The sequence below is a fragment of the Dufourea novaeangliae genome, unplaced genomic scaffold (assembly GCF_001272555.1).
Source record: "Dufourea novaeangliae isolate 0120121106 unplaced genomic scaffold, ASM127255v1 scaffold12, whole genome shotgun sequence".
In the NCBI taxonomy this organism is placed as follows: Eukaryota; Metazoa; Arthropoda; class Insecta; order Hymenoptera; family Halictidae; genus Dufourea; species Dufourea novaeangliae.
In genome coordinates, this window is record NW_015373886.1 from 716645 (window position 1) to 733156 (window position 16512).

Here is a 16512-nt window from a genome sequence, read left to right on the forward strand (position 1 = left end):
TCCCCTGAACCCGCGGCATTCTTTTTATCCGTTTCCACGGGAATAATTTTCAAGTCAACGACTGCGAAACTTATTGGCTTTGATTACGCGGAAGGTCCGGTTTTTAATTAAAAAATATCGGCCTCGAGGAAACGCAGGGAATTCCGGGAAATCAGCCGTAAGATTTAACGGGTCGACGAGAGAAAAGGCTATTTATCTGATTCAGCCGACAGTATTTTCAGGTTTTTTCATGCAGCCGAGCGAGGAAAATCGAATTTCCGGCATGAATTTGCATTCCCCTTTTCCTTTGACTCGCCCTACCACTTGGCCCCCTCCCTAATAATTTATCATCCGAAGCATTCTACCCTCGGCAACGCGGCCGCACGCTTTTATGCGACAAAACTGCACGAGTCAGATTCAAATTGAATTTTTAATATGCAAATCAACTGGAAACGCGAAAATCGCGGTTGCAGACGGAAACATTGGGTTAACGAATAGAGTTCTTGAAACTCGTTTCTTGAAAACAGTGTATGTACAATTCATAATCGTAAAGCTCTATTTATTTTCTATTTTAAAAGTACGTTGTTCCAAAGTTAAAAATTCAATAGGAAACTATGATTTTTAAATGTAAAACGTTTGGAAAAGAAAATATCGAAAATCGTATATCTAGGTATGAACATATAAATAAGGATTAAGTAATTTTACAAACGAAATTTAATATTAGTTGTTGAAATTCTAGTTATAAAATATTATAATTGCAATACTATTTGACCTAATCTTTAAGTATTTAGATCACAAACACACATGTAGATACTACAGTACCTATATGAACAAAAGTTTAAGACATGTTCCCAGAACACATACTACAAATTCTAAATATGACAAATTTCTTACTTATTATTTACTAACTTTTATTAACTGAGTTCATATTAAAATACAGTATAAAATAAAACAAATGCACACTTGACGCTGTTATTATTATATTTCAACTTTAGCTCGACTATTTCCGTAAAACCTGAGATGAACATTTAATTAATAATCTCTAATACCTTTCACAATTTCACATAATCAAAATTCCAGTCTTCGTCGCCACCAAAACACATTCTATCCTTTCTTCGGTGTTGTCCCGCAGGACTTTATCCTAAAGCAGCTTCCGCGACCATCCAGTTTCAATTTACCGGATCTAGCAGGAATCTCCGATTCCCAGTGTTTTCTTTTTTTTTCATTCCGCTAGAACATTTCCCGAGAAATCGAATCGAGTCGCGTGGAGAAAAATGGCTCCCGCGGCGAATAGGAGTCTCTCTCCCTCAACCTATTCGTCGAATGCAGTCTGAGCCAAAAAGGATTCACGATCCTTGAAGAATTTAGTCCCAGCGCGATGGAGCTCCAAAGTCCACGAAGTTGTAAAGAGTTCCGACCCCTCGGTCTTCACGCAGGATATCCTTAATATATCATTCCGTTTAATAATTCTTCAAGATCTCCGATAGATCGTTCTCTGAAATGTCGTCGCAAAAGACTCGAAGAGAGGTCACGTTGCGCTTGGACCATTATCTGTCGATGGTTCCAACGTGCTTTCTCCCTTTGGTACTGTTTCTCACCGTTGGGAAGAATAATTTCATCCGTACAGAGACAGGTCTGTTGTTTCGAACCGTTCCATCGATATTTCATCTGAAGCACATTCTATCTGAAGTAGAAAGGACTGGGATAAAGTACAGTGACGGCGTGAATATTTAGACATTGCGGTGGTTAAATCATAAAAGATGAATGTATGTGAACTATGCTTCGTTGGAATGTTTGGACGTCTGTTAAAATATGGCACAATTCTTAAAATGTGTTGACATTGGTTTTGTCGTTGGTTATGGATGGTTTCATAATTTTGTAAATGCTATTATTGATATATTTCCATTTATTTAAATTATATAAAATTCTATAAAATATATAGGCATTTTTCTTCAAACAAGAATTTACTACAGTGTTTATTGAAACTTAATATTTAAAATAGTAAATGGCTTTGCAATGAACAAATTATTTGTATAATTTGGAATATAAAAGTAGCATAATTAAATAAAAGATTCTGTTCTGACGCCACAAAGGCTTAAGCCTCCAATTGAATCGCAAAGTCGTGCATCCTTCGTTGAATTCGACAAAAGACAAAATTGTTCACCAATATTCTTTTTAATGCATTCGAGGTGAACGTAGCGAATACCAATTCGAAAGTGCAGTCATATCGAGGAGCGCGTTCGTTCAAGCCTGCATTTAAAGCGGAAAAAAAATTTAATGCCTGCCAACTCGATGACAGTCTATTCGATTTACGGTAGCAAGTGTTAAAATTGACGAACATTCAACGCGTGCCGACTGGCCCCGCGGTTCAATTGGCCGGACGGAAAAGTCCGGAATAAACGAAATTCAGTTTAATGAATGCGAATTAGCGTATCCAAATTACAACATTGAAATAGTTTTCGGTAAATTGCTCCAAAGTAGAGCTACAAATGGCTAGTAATTTTATGGGAAATACAGGACCATTTTAACGGATGAGTTACCATTAATTAAACATTTTGTAAACTATTACACGATTAATATTACAAAATTGAACGCATCGGTAACTTCTAAATATTTGACATCACACAGTGGAATTAATTACTATTCTTTCATTTATATTCGTTCACGTTGTGTATTTACTTCGTCGTCATAAATATTGACAACTTCGTTACTTTTTAAATAAGACTTTGCAAATTTATTCGTGCTTTGTTTCCATGTTTTACGTTCATACTATCGGAAATTCACCCCCTTGGTGAAAGTATTTTACTATTTGTACTGCATAAACAGCCACGAACAGTATTAATTCAGTCGCTTTAAATGAAAATTTAATTGACTGTTTTTGTTCTCACCCTCTTTTACTGTGTACGTTTCAATTCTGTTGGTACTTCTCGTGTTCACAGAGTCGATAGATCTGTTAAATGTTTAAAACGTATCTTTGTATAGCAAACTGACAATAAGTACATATACAGAGCAGACCAATAACTTTAACCACCTGGAATATCTTAGTTATTTTTACAGATATGGAAAATCTTTATTTACAAAACTTTTATAGTGCTGAGGGTACTATAACATGTCCAAACAAAGAAACAAAAGAATATAGCATGCCATTGAAAAAAGTAGGGATGACCTTTAAACCTTGTATTCCCAAAAAAATTATTACTGGCATACTTTAACCCCCTTGGTACTGTAAAACTCTTGTAAATATAACCTTTTCGTATCTTCAGAAATAACGTAGATATTCCAAGTGGTCCACCCTCATCCACCTTGTATAGACAAACAGTACAATGCTCTTAACTTCATGATTATGCATGTTACCTATGTGAAAAGAAATAAATGTTACTAGAAAACAGTGAAAATTTGGTTCAAAGTATTCTATTTCTGCTTAAGCTATTTTTTTAAACACTGACCAGTGACTGATTGCGATAAAAATCTATTAACTTGTTGGAAAGAAAAAATAGTTGACCGGAGTTTCTATATTTCAGATGTAAAGTCCGATTTCCTGAATGTTCTTAATTTTTAATTTAGCTGCAACGGTGCATGAAACGTCAGAAGACACAACGGGACCCGTTGTTCTTCCATCTTGAAACCAGTAGTTTCTGCGCTACGAATGAACCCGCGTCGCGTAGCGGCTTCGAGTTTCCCGCGGCATCCATGCCAGACAGGGGGTAATAATTGAATTAACTTCGAGAACGATGAAAACGTCGCCGTTAGAAGTTGGAATTAATCTCGTCTGTCGCGTATTTGCGCGCTTTAATTCGGAAATTAACGCCCAGGCGAACGTGCATCAGCGGTGCCGTGTAGGTACGCGTGACGCGGAAATAATATTAATTAACGTCGCCCGGTGATATCGATGGTCGTTAACAGGCGACGAAAAGGTAAAAACCGGCACTTCCGCATCTCTAAATTTAACGTAAACCGGTTTCAGATAGAATTCACGGGATTTGAATATTGATGAAGCACGTTAATGCTCTGACACGATTAATTTGAAAACTGAAGCGCGGTATGCAGAGTAGCAATTTTGTTTTCCTTGTTTATTTCTTCATTATTCGATCAATTTATATTATTTCCAGGATAGACTGAGATTAAATATTTAAAGCTGGAATAGTTCGAGTTTGAATATTTCAAGTCGACACATTTTAAATTTGAACACGTATTTTTAAATTTGAATACACATTTCGAGTCAGATGTGTCGATTTAAAATATTTCAAATGAAATCATTTCGGGCTGAAACATTTTAAGTTGAAACATTTCGAGTCGACACATTTTGAATTTGGATACATATTTCGAGTTAAATGTGTTGAGTTCGAATGTTTCGAATCAAAATGATTCGAGTTAAATCATTTCAGGTTGAAACATTTCGTGTTGCAATACTTCGAGTCAAAATACTTAATATTTCTCTGGGTCACACGTGACTCAATTCACCAGGTTGAACAAGATCATAAGAAATTATTCATATTCTACTGGTACGCTTTATTTCAGAGCAAAAGGAATACAGGATATTAGTTGTTACGCAGTATTAACTGTTTCAGTAATAGTACCTTAACCACTAATCTCAGAAACAGCATAGTCCAAACTTCTGTACTTTTTCTATTCAATCAGATCCTATTTGACATCGACGGCTGACGTTCACAAAATCCTTTACGTTTATTCCTCACACCCTTCTTTCCTGCACGCTGACGCTTTAACACGATCGAGCATACACGCGAAGCGACGACGAGCCAAAACGCTACCTGGTCACGACAGACAATACGTGCATCTGACTCGACCGTCTGGATAAAATGTAATCGAGCCGATCCCATTGCCTCCTACTTGATACCCGTTCCACCATTCCGATATATCGAATTCTATCCGCCGTCTGCACGGTCAGATAGTTACCTTCGCTTTCTGACCCTGCTCCTCTACTGTTGACCTACTCCCCGTCGTTTCTATCGTGCCTCTTCTTTGTGTCTTGTTTCCTTGATCGTCTCGCTACTCCACCATCATACCCTCTTTCCCGATTTGTTCATGACACGCCTTTAAACCTCCCTCGATATCTGTCATTTATATTTTGACCTGTGACTAATTTTGGACGCCGAAAAAAACAAGTATAAAACTAAGTAGAAGAACATACAAATTGAAGGGTATGAGGAAAAGAAGGGACGTCCAGTTTTTATGATTTTACGGTATATAACGCATTTTATTGGTGCCAACTGGGACTACAGAACTGTCGAATCACAAAGTGTTACACAATTGAAATGTCTACATAAGATAACGTTAAAGATGGTCTAATGGTTAAAAATAGTGGTGAACTCTAGTATTAAAAATGGATTACCTCGATACAACTGTTTTGTGACTTTCCTTGCTTCTTCCCCTTATCCTTCAAATGGAGTATGAAAAGGGGACACGTCACGTAAATAATTCGATTTGGAATAATTTATTTAGTTGAAAGTGGTTATATTGATTGAGACAGGGATAGCAAAGACTATTTGCGAAAGATCCAATCATTGGAGACAATGAAGAAAGTTTATATTCCGCAATAAAACTTTATGCTCGATCGTTAAACTTCTTCAACGTAATCCTTAAACCGGATTTAAACTTCTATGTTTAGTTTTATTACATTTAACGTTGTTATCTTAATTTGATATACGTGCATGCGCTAGTATATAGGACATTTTCAAGTCTGTTTGAAATCCACTAACACTAATTCAAATGTTCAACCTATATCTAGTTCCACCCTGTATACTGATATGCTAATAGACACCAATATTTTATAGTACCAATATATTTTTTAGTACCAATATTTTATTTATTTAATGCTTAAATAAAGTATCTCAACAGTATGACGATCGATGATGCCACAATGGCATATAAGTGTCAATCGGTACTTTTCAGATATCTAAAATTACTGAATATTTTTGCATACCTAATAAAAACCATAGTTTGTTAGTTCTTGACAAAAACATTCGGCCGCTGGTGAAAGTTACTCGCGTTACTAGCTGGTCATTATAGTGGTTAATATTGTCATGTGGAAAATGAATAACTGCAATCAATGCAATGAAAGGTATGAAGCTCCATTAACAAAATACATAGCTTCATCTCTACAAATGGTATCTGCAGGATGTTGTACTTCTTCGATACATTCATGTGTAATATAATTTACTAGACACATTAATTCTTTATTAAAAAAAGCAATCAGTAGCTTCAATCACCACATTTCCATGTACAAATAATTTATATTATAGTAATCACTTTATAAAAAAAGTCACTACAACGAAAAAAAAATCATTCAACGTTATTTTAACATTGGAATCTTTTCAAAGACATATATAAACAAAATGGTCGTTCTCTCAGATTTCAGTAAAGGAACGAACAAACGAAATCTCTTAGCACCGAAAATGATTTTCTGTTACAGTGGTCAAAGGTACAGCTGGCGAAGTTCTCGATTCTGGAGCATCAAATGGATCCGAGCAGCAATTTCAGTAGCTATCGCAGCACACTGAAAGCGGCGATGTGGCGTAGCGCCGGCGCTACGGACGAAAGGCAGAGAATCGTCGTGCCCTTCTTCAGCTTGCTGGTCAAGGATCTCTACTTCCTGAACGAGGGATGCAGCAACAAGTGAGTAAAAAACCTCACCTTACTCCCACCCTTGGTCGCATTAATCATTTAAGGGCACTCGAGGAAATTTCAAGTTTGATAAAAATTCAAGAGATTCAGTCCCGCTTTCACGCTCTAAGTAATTACAACTTACGTCCCGGTGAAATTGACAAGCACTTTTCATTAACTTTTCGTCCATTTCCCTTGCTCGTTCCGTCGTCTGTATTAAGGGCCTCCTTCTAGATATTTCGAAGAATTAGTCTCTTATTTATTTAATATTAGGCAATAAATAATCCACTATTTTTTACCAAATTTAATATTTGTTTATAAAAGAATACAAACACATGTCTCCTTAATAATATCTGTTAGCTATTCTTCTCTAACATCTTACACTGTTTTTATGAAGCTAAGGTACTAGTTTTTCTAAACAGGGTCCTACAAAATTGCTGCAGTGTACCGAACAAAACACTCAATACTTTGTTTTATAAAGCTTACGGTTATTATATACGTTACATACATAATGTTACAAATTTTTAACCACTTCTACAGTATTTATAAAGTAGAATTTACATAAATATATGTATACAGTCTACACATTTAATAACTAAACTATGAATAGTATAAATTTATGATATAGGCCAATACGTAACACAGAATGAACCAAAAATCAATAAAGTTCGTGATCTACTTTTTCCTTAATAAATTCCTTCACAGGTGAAATAAATACCTCTTGACCTCAAGTCTTTATAAAATGATCTATAAAAACATGAATTTATCTAATCATTCACAGTATATTAATGAGTAGACCATTTCCACTTAAAAAATATCTTCCTGATCTTTCGCTCAATAATAACCATCCAAGATACTGCAACTTAATTACAGAAATGTATAACACAGTGTAGATCGGTAATTTCTTTAGAAACAAGTATTGATTCACTGATATACTCGATATTACATTTCTGATGCTCGCGTAAACAATCGTTTGCACGCGGTGCCACGAATTCCCATTTCCCCGCGAGATTTCAAAATTTCATCCGGGAGCTCGCAGGAATAATTATAAAGTAATCTAAGTTCACCCAGAGGTGCGGCGTGGATTCCTCGAGCGCTGTGAAACACGATCGACGATTTCCCATCCAGAAACGCCAAAGCCGAGTTTTCTTTTTTGTTGGCGATCTTTTGAAGCTTCGATAATTTTGTTCTGACGATGGTGATACGTCGACGCGAGAGCTCGGTCTCCCGCAAAGCGGGTCGACTCTTCTTCGGTCCTTTTTGTCGGGCGTATTTATTACGACGACGAATGTGCCATGCCATTTCCTTCGCCTTCCTGTGCGCGAAAAACGCCCCCCCCCCCTGTTCGCTTCTTCCCCCGGGTTCCACGTGTAAACTTATTAAACTTGTAATAGCAAAAGTTGTTTCCCCGTAGCCTCGAGTAGAAGTTGCTGAAAAGACGAGAAGAGTGAATAGGGCGTGAGACAGAGAGAAACAGAGATCGAGGAGAAGGAAAAGCAAAATACTTTCGGTGTTCGCTTTTCTTATTAACATTTCCGACCCTGTACATACATTGCCTCTACTATTTTCTCGTTATTAGTCACATGTGCTTGATAATCTATTTCGAAAGTCTATATTTTTACAAATACGTTGACGATGTTTACTTAATTATTGCATGAAAAGAGTGATCGTCGAGATGAATTATGCACAGATTAAGATTAAAATGTAAACTGAAATTCTGTTACAGTACGTGTCTTCACACATACAAAGAGATATTTTGAAAATTCCAGGACTAATCGTATTAACGAATACGTTTTATTTAGAGACCTTTAGAGTCTCGCTGTCTATATAAAACCAGAAAAACTTATTATATATATACTCACGGGTATAAAAAAATGCACGATACTAATATTTTACTTCGTAATTAGTATGTAGCCATATGACTACCGTCGCGAATATTTAACAACAATCGGGCTTGTTTAATCATTACACTGACACGGACCGTGCTTTTTATTCGACGAACTCATTATGCGTACGATTGCACGGCCGAAATGAGATCGTTCCTCGACAGCTCGGTATACGTGGTCGCGTGGACTTTAGTCCAGGAACGAAAAAAAGAAATCCTATCCGAAACTGTTCCGGCTACTTGAGGCGGTATTTACTGGACAACTGCGTGCATAATACCGCGAGTGGTGGCTTGCATATATGCAGCGGCCGTTGCAACGCATAACATATGCGCATTAAACTCGCAACAGCGCGCGCTATCTCCGAAATGGCGGAGGAACGGCAGTCTCGGGCAAAATGTGTACCTACGTTCGCAGGAGGGCCAACGTCGGAACACAGCACAGGCGAACGTTTTCCCTGAATTGCTGGAACAGATCGCCTGGCGCAGACAGGGGCATACAAATTGCTCCAAGACGATCGCAGACTCCAGACAAATGCCTGTGCATTATGGGTTTTAGCCCGTGAAGCCGGATCCAAAGCTGTCGCTGATTTCGGACGGGTTCACGTGAGAGAAATTTGCAATAATCTCTGTCGGGAAACGTTTCGCAGACGTCACTGCTATTTTCTGGTGAATCGAATGCTTGGTTTTGTATAATGATGAGTAGTCGCACAATGTTAATTAAGTAACGGCGAAGGAAATAGTGTGGTCGATGTAATTTTAATTGGACAAAGTATTCTATTCCGTATAGATTCGTATTATGTAATAATTTTGTATACACGTAACCCTCACAATTATAGTTCGTGAAATTTGAAGTGACCTATTTAAGAAGAAACAAAGTTATATAAATAAATTATAAATTGTTAATATTATGTTGTGATTTTTCTACTTAGGCCATAGAGGAACGTCTCTAATGGTATTGTATATATATTATTTACTAGGGTAATTCATAAATATCACATGTCAGTCTATTTTGTTTGTCTATTTTAGAGGCATTTGCAACACAGAAAAAACAGGTAATATACATGAATTAGTGCTGGTCCGAAGGGGCAGATATAATGGTACATAACTAATTATGTCGCGTGATCTAAAAAAAATAATGTATAAAAATATTATATATAAAATATAAACTCCATAAACATTCTATTTTCTGTATTATACATATTATAACCAAACGTTCCGAAAACGTGGCACTCGGCGTTACAGGGTTAATTCGTCGACAGCTACAAATGAAGGCTCCAAAAACCAGCAGGCATCAAGTCCGTACTGAAAACTTTATCTCCACAATACCCAAACGCAACCGAATTCCAATAATTACCCTCGACGCGTTTCGCAGCACTTCCAACCTCGATACGAGTCTCTATTCCAAGAATCTTCAATCGCGTCAAAGTATCAATAACTTCAGACGGAAGGCTCTGCATCGATTCCCGATGCGTCCCCTATACACAGTCTAATAAGGAAAAAAGGGTCTAGCTCTAACCAATTATCTGCCATCCCTTCCCATCACCCCTCCAGTGGACAAAATCCGTAATGGAATTTCGATCCGAGTCGCAGGGGTAGAGGGATGGTGATCGGGGGGTGGTCGTGGAACCGCGTAGGGAAGATGGGTTTCTCGGTTGCTGTGGATAGGTATTGGCCGATCCATTCGAGGATCCAGGCAACGGGAAGACGAATGGTTGCCCGTATATGTAAACGTCTGTTACGTGCGCGTTACGCCTGGCCCGTAGGAACGAGGATCGCTTGTATGCGCCCCGGAATTTCGCGTACATCCTGCCGACGATAAATTGCCCAAGTTCGATTCGTAATTTTCCGACGCCTTCGAAAACGCGTGCCCCCTCTATTCGCGGACAGTTGTATCGTTCTGTAGATCGTTACCCGGGGGAAAATTCGTTTCAGGCCGCATAGTGTGCGAGCGACGAAACGCTGAACACTCGTCCCGTTTTTTTTCCCCTCCCCTCCTCCTCTCGGTTGAATCCGACAAGTTCGGGAAACGGGAACACGGCACTGTGCGAACAGACTTCGAAACGACGAGTTTCGAGCTGGCGAGTATCGATTTTTTTTTTTTTTTTTGTGGATGCTGATTTGCATAGGGTTTCGTAGCGTGGGGATATTCGGTGATCTGGGATTCTTGAGGTAGGCGAGTTACGGGGAACAGTTTCTTGGTGGGAATCGAGTCGAAATCCGTGGTCGAGGCGGTGGGATTTATTTTCAGGCTTTACGAATTTGTTGAAATCTTTTGCAACGGTGTGTACATTTCGGGAAAATATTATGGAATAATACGTATTTTATTAACCGTCGCGTGCTGTTCCAAGTTTCAACGGAAACTAATATTGATTATATTTTCGATTCTAGAAATTTGTAAATTAATTTGACACCAGTAGGTTGGATATATTGTAATCTGGCGGTCGCAAGATGATAGGGGGAAGGAGAAATTAAGTAGTGGAAAAGTAGGAGAAGATGGAGTAGAGCGGGTAATTATTTAGATCTCTGACTCCGTACCGATTTCAGTGACCTTGAAATTTGTTGTCAAAGTCCTCATTCAGAACAACTGATTTCTGTGCATGTTACCGTCGTTTGGTTTTAGTTTCCGAGAAATTCGCAGAAAAATTATTTGTACCATGAATGAACAATGTTCGATGTACACAGGTTGTGGCCGGACAGGTGGTACGCTCGGGGGTGGGAGTGATTCTACGTGCAAAAATAAGTCGAAAAAACAGAATTACAGTTTCTCATCCAAAGCTTAGTTTTCAAGAAAATTGAATTTGAAGATTCATCTGCAACGCGTGAATTCATGCTAGAAAATAAGTAGAAACGGAATGCAATGAACAGACGCGTTAGCCAAATCACCACCTAGTGTTAACGACGCACCAAACATGTCTACAATTTCCCAAACAAAGCGAAATCGTTCTTTCCCAGTCGCACTTAAATGACAGATATTCAGACTCGCGACAAATACTTTTTTTCATCATAATATTATATGAATACATATGACCGAAATCTTTTTATAATTCCTCTGGAACAGTCTGTGTGTGCCCTTACCTATTACCCAAAGAATAATTTTAAAAAGTTCCGAGATTATTTGCACATAAAATCACATTGCCTTCAAAGTCTATATAGAACTTGAAGGGACTACTTCGAAACTTTCCGCGTCTTCCTCGCAAACTGACCACTTTGAACCCACTTCTTGAAATTACAAAATGAAGAAGCGCCAAAAGCTTCTCTCCCTATAAACTTTCCTATTGCCAAATGAAATATTCTGTTTCAATATTAACTCACGGAGAGAATACGTATAGCAGATGAAATTTGTTGTGGAGATTGGGTCGTCATGTAATAAACGCGACCTAATTAGATAAAAGACTGAATGCTGTAATTAGACCTAATTAACATTAATCGAAATAATTGGAGACATAAAGAGAAATTATACTTTATTCAATTTTATTTCTTAATGTTTTTACTTTCAGAACCCAAAGTAAAACACATTCTAACAGGATTTGAAAAACGTACCTATACGTCTGTAAAAAAAATGAAGAACGTGTTAGGGAAAGTGGTTCTTAGATACACATTCAACCGATACTAAGTTGTAATATGAAAATACATATTGTTCTTGTTTCAGTATTATCTTATCGTTCACTTCCGATTGCATTGTACGAATTTCTTCATGCGTCTCGCGAGATGTGTATTAATACATGTCTAAATTAATTAATTTCAAACTCATACAGTAGAATGAAAGGAGGTCTCATTAAATTCAAATCAATCCAAGCATACGTCAAACGGAAGATTGATTAATATAGAGTAATCCTGAAATCTATGGGGCTAACCATTAAGTTCGTGTATCTATGCGTATCGAGGGATGGGGAGAGGAGCTAATGTGATCGGGTATATCCGAAATTAATTTAACAAAATAACAAACAACCTCCATCCTGCGGGGTAACGCCTCGCGCTACGTAAACACGTGACAACGTGTGCACATTAAAGGATTCGACCGCGCGATTATCGATCTGCTGTATCTCGAACGGAATATTCTTGCTTAACAAGAAATATGATACTAATAATAAAACAGTGGATATTTTCATACAGTGCAGAGTTAATGAATATTTTGTTTAACTTCGAAAATTGGAGTTTACGAAATGAAGGTAAACGAGGCTTTCCATTAAAGCAATGATTCCTTCCATTGGTTCTATGTAATATTTGACAGAACCGTATTAAAAGTAAATATGTTATGAACTACATCTGTTAATGAAGTTTTATAACTATGTTACGTTTTCAGAACATTTTAATGAAACGTAAGTTCGTTGATACGTGACACTATTATACATACATAGCATTATTAATTATTTAAAACTCTCCTTTACTTATCTACAGTAATGAAAATCTATTTTTAATATCTCTAAAATCGTTAAAAGCAGTCGTACATTATAAAATGTATATGAAATATGAAAATGAAATATGGATATGAAATGGATAATTTATTGATAATGAGATTATTATTAATATATCTCTATAATCGTTGTTCCAGGCTACCGAATGGCCACATTAATTTCGAGAAATTCTGGCAACTGGCGAAGCAGGTGACGGAATTCATCGCCTGGAAACAAGTTGCGTGCCCATTTGAGAAGAACCCGCGTGTCATTGCGTTTCTCCAAGCTAGCCCGGTGCTGACGGAAAATGGTAAACTATTAAATATATTTTATATGGATTTACTCACTGTGAAACAGAAGTGTTCAAGCTTTGACCGACGAAATTGTAACGAACATGCAATAACTCGCTCGTTTATTCATACAAATTCAAAAATATAATTAACTATGCATATTTTTTATAGTCAGAAGAATATCTTTATTGTAATAAATGTTAAAAAATGACTTGCTCGTCAGAGTTATAAAATTAAAGGATAAAAATTTCTATATATTGTCTTGTATAAACCATATTAAATAGTAAATTTTCTTTGTACATCTAATACAGCCCTGGCTTTGGCATCGTTCGAATGTGAACCACCAGACAACAACCCGGAAAAAGAACGTTATAAAGCTTTAAAGTAAGTAATATTAACAATGTATTTACTCCCTCAATACAAGAAATGAAGTATTCTCAATCGATCAATGATTTCCAATACTCAGTTTGCAATACTGTTCCATCTTTCTTGTCATTCGGCAAATATTTACAAAATGTCAAACTTAATTGTAATATCATCAGAAAAATTACCACCCGCGTCACGAAACATATCCTTTCTTTTTGAATTTCTTGTCAACAGGTCCGAACTAAATGCTCAGTGAAAAAACGCTGCCGCGCAACGCGTCGAACGGGAGCGATATTAGCTGACCGGCATGTAAACCGACGCTTTCCAACAAAACGTTAACACAGTTAAAACGTTAAACAGCCTTCGTACAGGCGAAAAGAAGCAAAAAGAAAAATAGAGAAACAAGAACGAAACATCCGAATGGTGAACAAGAGACTCGCCCGGGGACGCTGAACTGTGCAAAGAAGAAAAAGAAAATTCCGATACAGCGATGCGCTCGTGAGTAATAAGAACAGAAACATCGGAGGGAGAATTTCACCGTGTAGTGATCTCGCGTCGTTTCAAGGGCATCGTTTAGATATACCATCAAACGATCGGTGCAGTCGTGATTTTTCTCGGTGCAACAAACCTTATTTCCTTCCGTTTCATCGACGATACAGAAATCACCGAACGCACTTCCTTTATTACATCCATAAATTTCTTCGCGATGTAACATTTCGCTGCAACATTCACGTATCGTGCGTGTAGTGATTCATGTACACGAACGGTTTCAATCGCGTTTAGTTCCATTTCTTCGCTCACACGACGCGTCACGATAGTTCGAAGGAACTGGGTAAGCTCGAGCGCCGGAACCGGAAGCTGACTGCACCGATTGAAGTCGTCTACGGATCCTCGAGACCCGGTCCGTTAGAACGAGCACGAAAAATTCACCGGACAGTATCCGCGTAGCAGTAAGTATAGTTCCTAAGCCCGAGGCCAGCGAAAAGAGCGTTCCCGGATACGCTCACTCCCTGCGCCTCCACTTCCGGTCCCAGCGACGAACCTCGCCGATTGGACGGCCGTGAGAGCCCGTCTGGCGGCGGGACCGTGTCTCGCGCGACCGATTCCCTTTTGTACATAGTCCTTTTGATATACGCTAAACGAAACCTCCTAGGCATGTGAACAGAGGGACACAGCCAAGATGAGGAGTGAGAGAATCGGCGAAACAAGAAGTATATAGGTTCGTTCCTGTAGAGTAAGCTCGAAGTTGCCGTTTTAAGGTTCTAGTTGCCCGTTTTGAGAGTCGTCGTGCACGTACTTAACGACACGTTTTCGAGATCGTTAATCGAGAACAACTTGGGACAGTAGATGTCGCTCGCAACGCACACGGCCCCACCACGGGCCGTGCAGTTATTCAGGAAGCGTTTATGTATCTTTCCAGCGTTGACGGTATCACTTGAGTTGCCTAGTTGACGGCGACGTGTGGGGTCGCATGGTTTTTGGAAATATCTGATTATTGTTTGGTTGTCTTCGAAAGCAGTCGCTTGAAGTTGAATCAGTTACTATCATCACTGAACCAGCCAGTTACCTAAGGTTTTAAGTAATACACGTCGTGTTTTAGTTATTGAAAACCCTCCGAGTACCTAATTCAATAGAATTATGACGAATTAAAGCTCATCCAATACCAAGAAACACGAAATCTTTTTATAGACATCAGTGAAAAACCATTTCCAACGCACGCATCACCGTTCAAATAATATTTGTATATTTTCCTTCGACGATCATCCGAGCTTTGTTTGCGCTAAAGATGTGGATCCATGTTGCGACGATTCAATCGACCGAAAATCCACCGATCGAGCATACGGTGCTACGGTTTCGTTTATTGCCTGAATAAGCTCACCATAGACAGTGAAAAGATTTTAGAACAAAAGAAGGAAAACATAGGACTGGAGGAGAGACGAAATGGGAAAAAGGTTTTGAGAAAACATAGGGACCAAGAGTTCGTTTTTCCTGAGTATAAACTGCGTCTGCGAATGGGGGAGGGGGTAGGGAGAGACGAAGGATCGCGAGGACTCGCGATCCAGAGAGGAAGTGGAGAAAGCAGACGAACTTTCCGCTCGGTGATTTGTAAACTTCGCGTACTGAGAGAAACCTTGCAGTCATTAGACATTTAAACATAGAGTTTTTTAACAATAGTCATTAGATATTTTCTCGCAATCCTGGACAATTTGTGAATTGCAATTACGCGACGAATTTAATACCTTTCGAGTATTTGCAGGATAATACGATTAATAATGACTTTTAACAATTTTCTGTATATTGTTTGTGCGTATTGTGAAAAGCTGTTTTGCAGTCTGAACTGCATCATCCTGCGTTCACGGTAAGAATGTATTATACATTGTTTCATTGTAATTTAATTAATCGTACGAACGCATTAACAAACGTTTCTTGCTTTTTCACGAAAGCCGAGCTTGTATTTAATAAGCGAGAAGTTTGTTCGGCGTCGAATCATGTGTATTTAGCAGCATACGGTGTACAAATCTTTTTTATCCGCCAGATTTTATTTTTATTATTTTCTCGTAGATCTTCGTTAAGACACGTGTAAATTAAGCGAACGTCGAAGGAAGCTCGTTTTGTCTTTACCTTTTTAATCTATACACGACACTTCCTTTTCTTCTTACTGTTCCTATATTATTTATACGATCATATTTTTGGATGTACGATATTTTAATACCGGAAAAATTATTTTTCTACATTTCTATTGACACTCGCGTGATAAAAAGCTTTGATTTTAATTAAGTTTAATCGCGACGGACTAGGTTTAAAGGAGTACAATTGTGTAGTTTACATTAAAGGGACGCCTTGTGTTATGAATGTAGTGGATAATATGTTTGATAAATAGATTTTTTTTCTCTCAGTACGAGAAACAGAGGAAAAATGTGTACCATAAGCAACAGAGTAGCGTCATATGTACGCGGACGAACCAGTGTCTACGCGA

At 38.1% G+C, this 16512-nt stretch overlaps 1 protein-coding gene across 1 annotated transcript in view; it reads left to right on the forward strand.

The window, feature by feature from the left end:
• Nucleotides 1–13970, forward strand: part of LOC107194681 (ras-GEF domain-containing family member 1B-like) — a 349908-nt gene extending 335938 nt beyond the window's left edge. Inside the window, exons 9-12 of the mRNA XM_015584343.1 lie at nt 6410–6612; nt 13038–13189; nt 13481–13553; nt 13770–13970. Of these exons, the coding sequence (XP_015439829.1) occupies nt 6410–6612; nt 13038–13189; nt 13481–13553; nt 13770–13791 (450 nt within the window). The 3' untranslated portion in view covers nt 13792–13970. The remainder of the gene's footprint in view (nt 1–6409; nt 6613–13037; nt 13190–13480; nt 13554–13769) is intronic.
• Nucleotides 13971–16512: the final 2542 nt, after the last annotated feature.